General features: G+C 46.7%; 3 protein-coding genes across 10 annotated transcripts in view; 1 reads left to right on the plus strand and 2 right to left on the minus strand.

The window, feature by feature from the left end:
* Window positions 1–4,195, minus strand: part of LOC118505849 — a 31,363-nt gene extending 27,168 nt beyond the window's left edge. The window contains exons 1-2 of one of the 7 annotated variants that reach the window (XM_036042227.1): window positions 3,527–4,195; window positions 1,148–1,413 (exon numbers count right to left, since the gene is read on the minus strand). The gene's annotated coding sequence lies outside the window, so the exon portion shown is untranslated. Of the gene's footprint in view, window positions 1–1,147; window positions 2,597–3,346 lie in introns of those variants that run through there. The other 6 variants (XM_036042225.1, XM_036042223.1, XM_036042226.1 and 3 more) reach the window with 6 other exon arrangements.
* Window positions 4,196–6,730: 2,535 nt separating this feature from the next.
* LOC118505327 (protein FRG1 homolog) lies at window positions 6,731–7,816 on the plus strand. Its single transcript, XM_036040973.1, has 3 exons — window positions 6,731–6,890; window positions 6,958–7,539; window positions 7,609–7,816. The coding sequence occupies exons 1-3, from the start codon at window positions 6,832–6,834 to the stop codon at window positions 7,754–7,756; spliced, it is 789 nt and encodes a 262-aa protein (XP_035896866.1). The 5' UTR covers window positions 6,731–6,831; the 3' UTR covers window positions 7,757–7,816.
* LOC118505326 (DCN1-like protein 4) lies at window positions 7,801–12,392 on the minus strand. Of its 2 annotated transcripts, none has more exons than XM_036040972.1 (6): window positions 12,155–12,392; window positions 11,319–11,770; window positions 10,589–10,686; window positions 10,095–10,348; window positions 9,823–10,030; window positions 7,801–9,343 (listed from the first exon to the last, which is right to left on the minus strand). In XM_036040972.1, exons 2-6 carry the CDS (start codon window positions 11,408–11,410, stop codon window positions 9,276–9,278), a joined length of 720 nt encoding a protein of 239 aa, XP_035896865.1. In that variant the 5' UTR covers window positions 11,411–11,770; window positions 12,155–12,392; the 3' UTR covers window positions 7,801–9,275. The 2 variants fall into 2 exon arrangements, with proteins under 2 accessions (XP_035896865.1, XP_035896864.1); XM_036040971.1 differs by lacking the exons at window positions 11,319–11,770; window positions 12,155–12,392 and adding exons at window positions 10,796–10,840; window positions 10,933–11,111 and having other exon boundaries at window positions 7,949–9,343.
* Window positions 12,393–12,778: the final 386 nt, after the last annotated feature.

Here is a 12,778-nt window from a genome sequence, read left to right on the forward strand (position 1 = left end):
TTGGGCTCCATTTTCGGGAAAGGATATTGAGGACTAAATATTGAACAGAGAACCTAAATCACTTGCTCACAAGGACAGAGGTGTTTTGGAACTCTTAGCTTTGCGGATGGCCGTTTGCTGTCAATCAGTTACCCGAAGGACAAAGTATAATGGATTGGCAAAAAAATAGATCCATCCAAGCTATAATAACATCTCACCCGTTTTACCCAGAACACATCAACGGCGACGTCAAATTAAGACGAATTTTACATCCTCAAAATTACATTTTCCAAAGTGCTAATTTTAATTTCGCCTGGTAATTGAGCGCACCATCCAACCCTTTCAGAACACACCTCACACACGCACACGCAAGGTAGTTCGCGTGCAAAGTGTAGGCCTACATAATTGATGGTCGTGGTAGGCTTCGAATTGCAACTTTCCCAGTCTCGGCTGATGATGAAACAATCCGGCACGTACTCGATGTTTATCCCTCAGCGCACAAGGTACCACATTTTAGTACAACCGATCTTCGGAAGTGAGATAAAAGCCAAGCATCTTCCGCTGTGTTTTTTTTTTGTGTGTTTTGCTTCTTCGGTGCGTATTTCATCAAGTTTGGTGCGTTCGTGTCAGTATCACGCAAAATGAAAATAAAATGAAACAAGGCGCAACAAAAAAAAAGCAGCCGAGTCTCACACACACACCAATCCAACCTTGGAGAAAATTATCGTGCCGAAAATTTGACGACAGGAGAGAACGGGCTGAGGTGGGGAAACGGAAGGGGAGGCCTCGGTAAATGTAGTTACGTTTTTATGATTTAATCCTTGCGAGGTCCTACCGTTCCTGCTTGGCGCTTGCTACCACGGTGGTGAGTGTCGAATAATTCGTACCTTTTTCACGCATATGCTCGGTCGCTACCTTTGCCGGCAACCTTGTGTGCGTTTCTTCCTGTTTCCCCCCCCCCCCTCTCGCATTCCATGAAGTTGATTTGTTGGACCGCCTACCCGTCACGACAGCACGATTTCCCGGTAAAAGCGGATGACTCGACGCTCGGACCGCCGGAGCGCCAAATTCAAACAAAGAACCGTAAAACGTACCCCCACCCACCACCCTACAGGACCCGTTCTACAGTTTTGGGTTTGTTTTTTCGTGGAAAAGCACGTTTATTTACCTTAGAACTTCCTCTTGCTTGCGATGGTGAAGCACCGCGTGGACCTTTCGGCTACGGGTGTTGCAGATTTTCAATTTTCCTTCCTCCAAGTTGTGGCCCAACTTTTCGTGCGATTACGGGCAGTATTGCCCGACACTCGAGCGCAATAAACGGACACAAGAAAGCACGTCCACACACACACACACGCTAATCCATTTTCCGCGAAAAAAAACACGCGACCGTTAACGATGGGAAGCCAGTTTTTCCGCGACCGCACTTGTGATGATCTAAGGATGATGGTTGGATGAGATTTTTGAATGCCTTTTCCCTTTCTGCGGGCGGGGGTTATTGTTTTGATAACACGGATTGCACTTTGGACGTAATTTTATGCACTGTAATTATAGTTAAACTGTGAGGAAAACTGCACTTTTAGGACATGGTATGTGGAGCCAACACGCAGCCAACCACCACACTGCTGTACGGACCAGCGTAGAATATGAAGCACAGCAAGATCAAAGCAGACTCCGAGGTCGGATAAAGGCTTCACTACTTTAACCGCATTGTTGTGCTGAGATGAATGCGACGAGAAAGGGGAGCGACATTCTATGGCGTGGAAAACTGACTACAGCCGTCTGTCGCGCACACGGACACCAGAAAGAAAAACATGGGGAAGCGAGTTGAAGTTGATTCGATTGCGTTACTCTAGCGGAGATTAAACGAGAAAGATCACGCGGTGACAGCCCCGGCCTACTGCGCTGCTGTGCAATGTCGTCTGAGAGTGTGTGTGTGTGTGTGTGCGTGTAGTGTCAAATTTCCAATTGTTTAAACGAAAATCACGTTACGGTGACGCTCGATTCATCCCCCCCTCCACCGTCTATCTCACCTCCCAGAGAGCCAGACATGCAATCGAAAGGGAGTTTTGTTTCCTTTGTCTTTCGTATTGTGTGAACACGTAGACACACACACACGCAGCTTGCATATAATCCACCACTGCCGTGTAAAGGCTTTTGCAAATGAAGCTCACTCCACTGGCAGGTCTCATTTACATCCCTGATCATAAAACGGTGGTGACGAGTGGGGTGAAAAAGGAAGGGAGGGGGTCGAGGGAGGGAGGGAAAATGGGGCGGATTGTTCTTAGTTAAAACGGGATAAAAAGGTTAAAAGTGGCGAGCAGGAGGCGTGTGTGTGTGTTGGGTTTAGAAAAACAAAACCCCAAAAATTCCAAAACCACAACCAACGCGCAATGTTGGGTTGGGAGAAAAGGTTTTGTTTTGTTTTTTTTTTAAGGCAATATTTATACAATGCTTTCGCTTTTCTTTATCATATGTTTTGAATAAACTTTAGGAGAAAATTAGTTGTTTAAATAGAAGAGATTTGAACGGTTGGACGCTTTAAAAAGGGTCGCTAGAGAGCTTTTTGCTGGCGGCTCGGTGGTTTAGTTGATAGCGGCGTCAGTAAGTAGCACGAAAGGTCCGGCATCGAATCCAATCAGTAAGCAGGGGTTTTTGAGTCAGTTTTCTGAGTTTTCTCAGGATATAAAGCAAATGTTTCAGTATTTAAAACTATTTTAACAACGATAAGACGTTATTAGCGTGTTTTAATAATATCAAATCCACTGGTTTGCTTTTTAAACCTGGAAACACTTGTTTTATCGGTCTGGCCGTATTGCTGGAGATACTTATTTAATGTCTAAGAAATGGCTGAGAATCACCAGAAGTCAACGAAGTCAAGAACGGCAGGTCAAAACCTCTCGAGATTGCAGTGCTCACGATGAAGATGAAGATAACACGATAAGACCTGTATCAAATCCAGTCTGGATCACTTCTTTCTGTACGTAGTTGCGAGTATAAAAGATTCTAGAAAACCCCGGAAATTGCAGACCAAACTTCCCCTTTTTTCTAGTTCCAGGAAGTAGTCACATAAGAAATTTTTCACTTTTAAACGATTATCCTCTTCTTCTTGGAAGCTATTCACTCGTGTCGACTTTTAAAATTCACCTACTGTCGATAAAAATCCCACAGTGTAGTTACTTCATTTAAGCTAATTTTTAGCTTTCACTTCAATCCACCTCCACGATCCTCCCGTCTCACCTCCCCTCCCCCACACCGGGAAAATGAATTGGAAAACCCCGTAAACTCAAGCCACCGTAAAATATCTACACTACACACACACACACACACACACACCCGGTTAGCCGGTGTTTCCTCTTCCTCGACATACACTACTTTTGTGTGGTTTTTGCCCGGTGCTTGATTTTCCACCGTCTGCCACACTGATGGTGGTCGCTAAGCAACCGACAGCACCGAAACGGTAAATCACGTCACCCGCACTGCACACGCCGGATGCACTCACAGCGCGCCAATCGACGACATTCAGTTTCCTCGCAAAACTCCGACTCACCGGGTAGCTGAACCGTGTACGAATCCTACGCACGCCAAGCGTAGACTGGCCAACTTTGTTAGCATGGGTTAGCGCGTCCTGTTGGTAGCGTGCCGGCAAGGATTCGTGTGTGCGTTTTGTGTTCGCTGTCTCGGGCGCTTCGGACCGGTGGGATGTTTTTATGAATGAGGGGGAAAACTGGCTACCGACCCGGCAACACGCAACCCATTTTCCCGCCCCGCTTGTTTTTCTTCGGTCGAACCGGGCGAATCAAATTGTGGGTCGCGTGCGCGTGGGTTCGATGTGCGCATGTGCCCTAAATTAACACCCCTACTGCTTGTCTTTTTTCTTTCTATCCTTCTATTTCGCGTCCGAACAGTGGCATACAGTGCTTGACGTAGCTATAGGAACGTTTGTTTTTTTTTTGCAAATAAATAAAACAGGAGGAGGATAGATTTGTTCAATAATGAATTGGATTGTATGTATTGGTTAATTATTAGAGATTCTTTTTTCATCTGGTTGACGATCTTGTACAACATCTTTGTCCGTGTGAGGTTAAGTTCCATATGATAAAAATGATTCACTAGTCAATTTGTTTAAGGAAAACTCCTTCTCCATATAGACAGCTACCGCCAAAGATTTAGGATCACAATTTTTTTCACATTTTTTTTTAATGAGTCGACAAACTGCTTAACCCTGTCGAAGTCCTTTGGTCAATTTTGACAAGAATGTATACGAGTTACACTACGGATGGGATTAGACGCACGACTTCAGCCGAGAAGGCTTCTGGGCATCACAGGTATCATAAACCGCAACCGCATGATTCCATTGAGGAGTCAGATCATAGGAGATTGTAGATCTCGTAGTAGGCACGATAGCTGAACTCTTTCAAATTTACTTGGAACATGGACATGGGAAGTTCCAGTCAGGCTTTATCATAGTTAAAGTCTTGAGCAAGCTAAGGATGTTGTCAGCTACGTTATTTGAGATAAAATTAATTTTTCTGTTTAGTTATTTTATTATTATTTTCTAATTTGATTTATTTGAAAATTGTCTTATAAAAACCTGACACAAAAATCTAACAAGTTTTCAAACAATTTTACAAGCCAAAACTAACCATAATTAAGGAATCGTTAAGGCGCCCGTATAGTTATGCTAAGCACTGTACAACACGACCGACTTAGCGCCAGGACGAACCAGGAAGTGTGCGTGTATTTGCGTGAGTGTGTGCGGGTGTGTGTTTGTCCCTGTACCGAACGGGAAAGCAGGGATCATCACCGCGTACGAAGCGCGTGGCCAAAGCGCGTTTTGCGCTTGAATGGATTGCATTGAAAACATCAGAGGAAAGTGTGGAACAAAAGCACTAGCGGAGTAGCGTGACAAATGGCATGATGAGGGTTAAGGCCGAATGGTCGAATCGTTGGTAGAGAAGACGAAAAACCGCCAACAAATTCCAATGGACTGAATTTTACAGCGTTTAAACAAACACGGGCAGTTAATGCATGTTAAAGGAAGTGCCTAGCGACACTTTGTGGGGACAAATTGTAACACATTTATCCCGCTTCGAGAACGGCTCGAACGGTTGTGTGCAATTCATTTTGAACCGTATTTTTATGACCTCATCCGTGGTACCGAGGTTTTACCGTCCCGTGCTTTTGCTGTCTGTTTGTAATGGGTTTCATAAATCTTGTCGCAACGATTTTCCGATTTATGGACATCCATCCCGCTTCGGATGATCGCGTTCGGTCGGATGTTCCCTTGCCGTTTGAGTTTGATTGGAAGCTTTCACCGTGGAAAGGGCTGTACATGGCCAAGACTTTCGCTTCCAAGGCAACAAGTGTATCTCGTCTGCCACAGGACAAAGAACCCCTTCGGTCGGGTGCTTGATGATGATGATCCACAATCCGGCTGAGCAGTCGTAAAATCGCTCTGAAGTACACATATAACCCATCGAGTACGCCACGGTCGCCTTTCTTATCGTCGTTGCGGGTACTTTTCGCAAAACCGTTGTCGCTCGATTTGAAGCATCCTTCACGGCCACCTTTCCCGCTCATCCGAAGTCACCGTTGTCCGAGCAACCCGTGGTAATGAATGGAGTGTTTTAGGCATCGAGGGCTCGGAAGATCTAACGTCATGGCGCGAGAAACAATGGTGCGAGCAAAGAACATAATGCCGTCGGTTGGTTGGTGGACGGAGTGGATGTCGCGGTGGACGCGGAAGTCAAAGTGTGTCCGTCCGTCTCCGCGGTGTGTGGCTGTGTCGAGGCGTAAAGGCGACAGGCTATGGTTGAGCTCAAAAACAGGCACACTTCAAACTGTGCGACCAACTGGATAAAATTAATGGAAGCGAGCTATTCCTTTGCAGTTTTTTTTTTTGTTGAGCGCCATGAAACCCCGCCTGACGTTACGGATGTTTTGTTATTCTGCTTCAGCGAGCCTTAAAAAATGTGCTGCTGGGTGGTTTAAGCTGAAGCTTAAAACTCTCCAACCGAGATCGGGTTTTTTGTTGTTGTCGTGGTGTTTCCGTTGTTCTTGTTTGCGGCCTGTGTTCTAAAAGGAAGTTCATTGTGCGTTATTAGCGTAGCGCAGGGGGTTGGGTTCGGGTACCGTGTTCTACTTCATCTACTGCACGGTTCCGCCAAGGTTAGTGCCATCAGATAGCGCCAATCATCGCTGGGAGGCTTGGCTCATCTGGGATGGACGTAACAGTATGTACACGACGGAGATACCGCCGCACAGGTAGGGAGAGAGGTGGGCAGCAAGAAGGAAAAGCTGGGGAGACCTCCTGCAGCTAGCGGAAGTTGTTAGTCTGCACAGTTTACGGAATTACGGTTGGTGACTGGCTGTACTGTGCCGCATAGATTCAATGGAAGTTTGTTGTGAAAACTTTGCTAAGTAGGTGCTCTATTCATAAAACTATTCCTTTCATCATCATCCAGACCAATCCGTCACAAGGCGTTTCAGTACGCTAAAGATGAAAAAAATATTTGAGACATAGGAAGAACTTTATTCCTCTCTCCCGTTTTATTCTGCTCTAAAACACATAAGTCCAACAAATATTCCTCATAATGACTGAAATTCTGAAAATATTAAAAAACAATTTACATTTCCAACCTTCAAAATCCTTTGAATTTGAAAAATACTCTTAGCAAAGATAGCAACGCCAGTTGCTCTAGAGCAAAAACAGCACTTGCAGTGAACAGTATAAACAACAGCCCTACGATGTAAACAAATCCCGCTGTCAAACGCAATCCAATCGCAACTGTTTGTTTACTTCTAGATTTATATTGTACTGAAATAAAAAAGGAAATCCTTTTATATTACTAAATGGCTGAATATAACAAGGCAAAAATAAGCAAACTGGTCCTGAAGGGTGAAAGTTCCAAGTAGGTTACAACGGGCTATCGAATATATCACCGAAAATTCTAACAAACAGCACTCCTCCTTTTGCAGAGGCACCAAGCGTAAGCACAAAAAGGACAAGAAGGATAAGGAAGCGAAGCGGGCGCTCGTCGTCGATACGGATGCGGTAAAGCATGGCGGTTGGTGGATGGTCACAAAAACCGGCGACATTACCGGCTCGATTGCGCTCCAGTTTGATAAGCAAGCGTACATAAAGGCGCTGGATAATGGGTTGTTTACGCTCGGTGCACCGCACAACGAAGGTGATCCACCGGATCCGGAAGAAATATTCAGTGCCGTACTGATCAACGAGGAAAAGGTAGCGTTCAAGTCGGGGTACGGGAAGTATCTGAAGGTGGAAAAGGATGGTATGATAACGGGCCGGTCGGATGCGGTTTCGGCGCTGGAACAGTTTGAGCCGGTGTTCGACCAGGGTAAGATGGCGCTGCTCGCGGCGAACGGATGCTTCGTATCGGTCGATCCGGAGGATGACGCGCTGGTGGCCATCAAGAAGAAGGTCGGCAGCGATGAGGTGTGTGTGATAAGAAGCTGTGCCGGAAGGGAAGACATCTCCAGCAAAGAGCTGCCGGTGGAAGAGTCGGGCGATCTCGATCAGGTGGAGCTTAACTATGTGTAAGTGTGGGAAGGAGAGGATATATTACATGCCGGGGGAATTCATCTCTCTTCCTTTCCTGATTGCAGCAAAAAGTTCCAAAAGTTCCAGGACAAAAAGGTACGCGTCAGCAAGGAGGACAAAGTTGCACTGAAAAAGGCAAAGGACGAAGGAGCGCTGCACGAAGCGTTGCTCGACCGACGAAGCAAGATGAAAGCCGATCGATACTGCAAATAAAACCGCCCTCTCGTCGCGCAATAAATTGTGTGTGACCGGTGTGGTTTGTAAGATAAAGTATGGTTTGGACTTTTATTATGCGTAATTACTGCCGAGCTTCTCTCTCTCTCTTTGCCTCGGTTATTTCGTGTCGTTCTTTTTTTGTTGTTTCTTTTGCTGATAGTTTGATTTTGGTGAGTATAGTTTGTTTTGTTTTTTCGTTAATAATGAATTTGTTTGCGCCATTTGCTGTACGTGTTTATCGGCACATGTCTGGGTGCCAAATTACATGCGATTTTTGTTTTCTTCCCAAGAGCTCTAAACCGAATTTTGATAGTCGAACTGTTTGAATGTTTGTGATAATTGCGTTTGCTTCTATTTGTTTGGATTACTCTCTGGTGAACCTACGGGTGAGGTTACCGATCATCACTCCCCATCATCACCACCCACCACACTTGGCTGACTCTTTTACGTTATTGGAATATCAGTTCGTCCGGTCCCACCCAGCGGTACGTGTTAGCAGGAGGAGGACGAGGACCTTCGCTTCGAGTGCGGGCGTGGGGCCCTTCTGATCTATCATTTAACAATTTCGTTTATTGTTCTTTGCCTTGTAAACTCACTCACACGCACATCGTCGTTCACACTTCAGTTCATTCATATTACATACAACCAATCTGCTGCTTCTGCTAGCAGCCTTCCCTCCTTTTGCATGCAGTTCGTCTGCCTAACCTACCCTAAACTCATCGTGTTGCACATTGCTAAGAAAGTGTGTGTGTGTGTGTGTGTAATTTGAAGAAAAAAAGATCCCTGCAAACCATTTGTGTTTCTTTTTTGGTTTCGTCTGAGGCTTGTGCTGCGTGCAGTTAGATGGTGCGAAAGGCGCACCGCACTAAGGAGTAGAAGAAGCTGTCATGAGGCCGTACTTTCCTAAAAAAAACGTATTATAAACATAAAGGATAAAAATATATTTAAGTCGTGATGGACTACTACTGCCCCTGCTGTCTCGGCCACGGTTCTCGGTACAATGTACAACGATACGGTTCACAATTTCGATACGCAACGATATATCTACAGTAGAGAAAGGGAAAGCAATAGAATAGAGAAACGAAAACGGCAATCCTCGACAGCGAATGATGACGGTCCTGCTCCTCTAGCAAAACACAACTGTATCACTTTCTGTCCCAACCAACCCACCATTGTGGGAAGAGCAGTTACGTTAGGATTGACATCATTTACGTACGTGCGTCGTTTGTAGCTCCCTCTGCTGGCATGGCATGTGTGTGTGTGTGTGTGACCCTCTTGACGGAGGAGATTCTACGAGCGTTTCGGAGAGGGAGACAGACAGACGGAGTGTGTGTGGTGGGCATACAAATCGATATTGTTAGACGTCTGTTTGTAAGGGTTTCCTTGGGGGATGGGTTGAGGGTGCTGGGGGTTCCTGGTTTGTTGCTCCTTATATCCTCTAGGTGTCCGGCAGTCGCCGTGCTACGGTTGCCGGAACCCCACGAACCACGAACGGCTTCTAACGCAACAGCAAGCCTCAGCTAATCGTTGACTGGGCTCTTAATTGTCTTAACCATTCTACGAACTCGTCGAGCATTACGGGCCCTGGAATAGATAAGGAAAAACAAAATTAGAAATTCAGGCCTTAATCGTCACTTTCCAAAACTGTCCCTTCTCAATGGAATACATTTTTGCTTAGATTCTGCATCCAAAGCTCTTTCCAGACCAAAGAAGTATTCTGAAAAGGTCCTCTAAATTGAGGTGTGTTCAACTTCGCTGGTGGATAGGCTCGACTGGAACGGTGCACACCTTTCAGTCGTAGCCAATCAACTCCAAAATTAGCTTGCAGACTAGGATCACTAGGACCGTCGTGGGCCATCGCAAAGAAAACCCAGTCCAACTTCTTATGTTAAAAGGTTCAGGAAATCAAGCTATCGATTCCGAATCGGTTACGATTGTGAACGACTATGCCGTCTGATTGAACGTCCGATCACCGAAAAAGGCTCTCTTAAGATTGATTGTGGCGCGCATTAGAAAATATCCTGCAGTTGCTTGTAGTTTGGAAACGGAAAGCAGACACTTACAGGCTCCATCGACGTCGTAGTTTGTTAGATCGTTGGAGATGGTGCGGGAAAACTCTAGTATATTACACCACTGATCCTTGTTGATCACTTTGTACTTGGACTGCTCTAGGAATTGGGCAAATTGTGCGTACAGTGGCCAATGCTTGCCGAGCAATAGCTGTAGCATTGCCTTTGCCGTCTCTATGTCCATACTCCGCTGGTCTTTATCCTGGAACGTCACCAAAAGATGAGTGTAAGTAGCTTTAAGGACACACCACCGCACGCACACTTACCCGTGCAAAGTCGTACGCATATCTGTAGATGATTTTAAACGAGTTCGGGTCGTTGAGCATGTTTCTTAGATACTCCAGCTTGCACTGCACCTTGGACGCTGTGTCGCACTGCAGATCGGTAAGGCCCTTCAGCCACTCGCTCTGCGTAAAGAAGCCCATCTGTTTGGCACCCATCTTGTACGCCAGCACGAGCATCGCCACATTCTCCGGCTCGACGCCAATGTCTTCGCAGAACTTTTCCATCCCTTCCGGCCCTAGAAGTGATAGGGCGAGAGTGAGAGGATGAGTTAATGAACGCACTTCGAGTCGAGATCGATCGCAACAAAAACAAAACGAAAGCTGCCACTTCCGCCGTTCCGCTTTGCTATAATTAGATCTATTGTTTACGGACCAAGCCCGGCCCCGGAAAGGGGTGGTACACAAAGCGAGCCCGATCACCGATTCCGATTACTTAATACATTCAGCACGGGTGGTTCGGCTGGTGCCGCTCTTACCTAAAGTGTCCGTATCGTCCGGTGTGGTGTACTCCCGGAACCAGGCAAGACATCGCTTCTGGCTGAACGCATCCTCCGATTTGCTGTACCGTCTCGAGCTGAAAAACCGAAAAAAGCACCCACCAAAACAAACCAATCGTCAGTACTATTCTGTATTGTAGCGAAGAAAATGTGTCCCCATAGACACAAAGCAACACAGCTGTGTACATTCCGTCACCCATCGTTAATCTGCGTTGCTCCCGCTGACAGATCCTAATCGAGTAGGCGAAAAAGAAAAGGCACTATATAAGCACCGGCCGTTTGCCAGTCGTCGCGATCAAATGCCGTCGATATTGTGCACACACTTATCACTGTTATCGCTGCTGCACACCCTCAGCGGTGAGGCTGTGCGCCGCGGACGGTGTTTCGCTGACAAATGGACAAGTGAAAATTTGGGTACGGGAAAGCGCAGTTCGTTCGCTAGCGAACCTGTCTGCCTGTCTGCCCTCTGCTGTGCTAAAAATATCATGTTGATCTTTTTTTAAAAAAGACGCGCCATGCAGCACCGCAAGCAAGCGTAACGTACACGCTGATTTCGCGAACCGTCCGTGTGTCCCCCCCCGGCACACACTCGGTGGGCGGTGGAAAGAAATGTGAAAATGGTAACCTGGACGGCCACACACCCACCCACACACACACACGCGCGCTTCCCGAATGATCTTTGGCCTCGGGGCACCACGGAAATCCTTACCTTTGATAGCTGTTTCGTTGCCGTTTGGTCGACTGTTGGTCTTCTTCGCTGGGCCGCATGTCTATGGCGTGACGACGTTTACCTCTGGGCATTTGTAGTTTGTCAATTGTGAGGCCTTTCCTGGGTGCGCCTGTATGCTGGGGATGGAGCGATCGATGGCGATCCGGTTCGTTCCGGGACGGTCCTGTTGCAAGCAGACGAACCTTTCCTTCTCTCTCTCTCTCTCTCTCTCGCTCTGTAGCGTGTCGGTGAGTTTAGCAACTATTTACGCATCAGGACAGGTCCTTCCCCGGGGTGCAGAATTCAACCGTCCTCCCTCAGTGGATTTGCAAATCACCTTAACCTCCAAACACGACACACCAACACCACCACCAGCAGCCTACTGTTGCGATCAGTCTTTGAAGGTAGAGATCTTGGCGTCGCTGTAAGGCAAGTGGCCTCAACGGGACCAGCTGATCACCATGCACCGGCAACGCACCATGAAAAGAGAGTGGGGCAACCCGTAAGACAAAAAGGGAAACAGTAAACAGTAAAGTTTTGCAAAATCGATACGCTGTCACGCAAAATCAATATTAATCCGGATCTTGCAGATTCCGTTCTCGGAAGTTCCCGGGGATGGCGACGTGCATTATCCTTACTATAGGACGGCGGCTCCGGGTTGGTTTTCACCCGGATAAAAGAAGGCTCAGGCTATTGCTGAGTCCGTCCGTCTGGCTGACCCGCTTCCACGAAGCTGGCCGATGGTGCTGCGAAGCAAGATGCAGCCCCGATATCACAGCAATCCGTACCCAGCGAACGCGGATGACGGTGGCTGAAAGTTTGGAACCAATATTTACCGTGTGGGTTCAAGGGGGCTACAGGCAATCGCGCAAAGCACGATTGGAAAACGTCGTAGTCAGCAGGTACAGTAAAAAGTATACACTTGTCGCTATCGTGTGCTGATGCTGCTGCTGCTACTACTGCTGCTGCTGCTGCTGATGATGATGATGGTTATGCTTTCATGTTTTCAACAACGCAATGGGAAGGGAAACGACGAAGCTCGACGACAAACGACGGTAATCACATAGTCGAACCCAGCCCTAGCGTGCGTCGTGCGCTGCGATCAACCATTGACATGAGGTGCGACTATGCAACTGAACTGTCAAATCGTCTCGTGCTCAGGCCCTGTTGACAAAAACTCATTATTTTAAATCATTATTACAAAAAAAATCTAATTTTTGCTTAAATTTTATCTGCATTTGAGGAAACTCAATAGCGAAAATTGAGTGACGTGAGTGGAGGGGGGTATCTATTGAGACTTTAGCCCCGAAACCATAAAAATCGTTTATTTATAAAGGCTTTGGGTCTTCGAGACCTCAAGAATAATGTAAACAAACTTTGACGTCGACTTTGATGTCGACCAAACCTCACCTTCTCACATACATAAACCTTGGGAGTGAGCGAGAAGCGCATCGAACAGT

This window comes from Anopheles stephensi, chromosome 2, assembly GCF_013141755.1.
Source record: "Anopheles stephensi strain Indian chromosome 2, UCI_ANSTEP_V1.0, whole genome shotgun sequence".
NCBI classification, from domain to species: domain Eukaryota; kingdom Metazoa; phylum Arthropoda; class Insecta; order Diptera; family Culicidae; genus Anopheles; species Anopheles stephensi.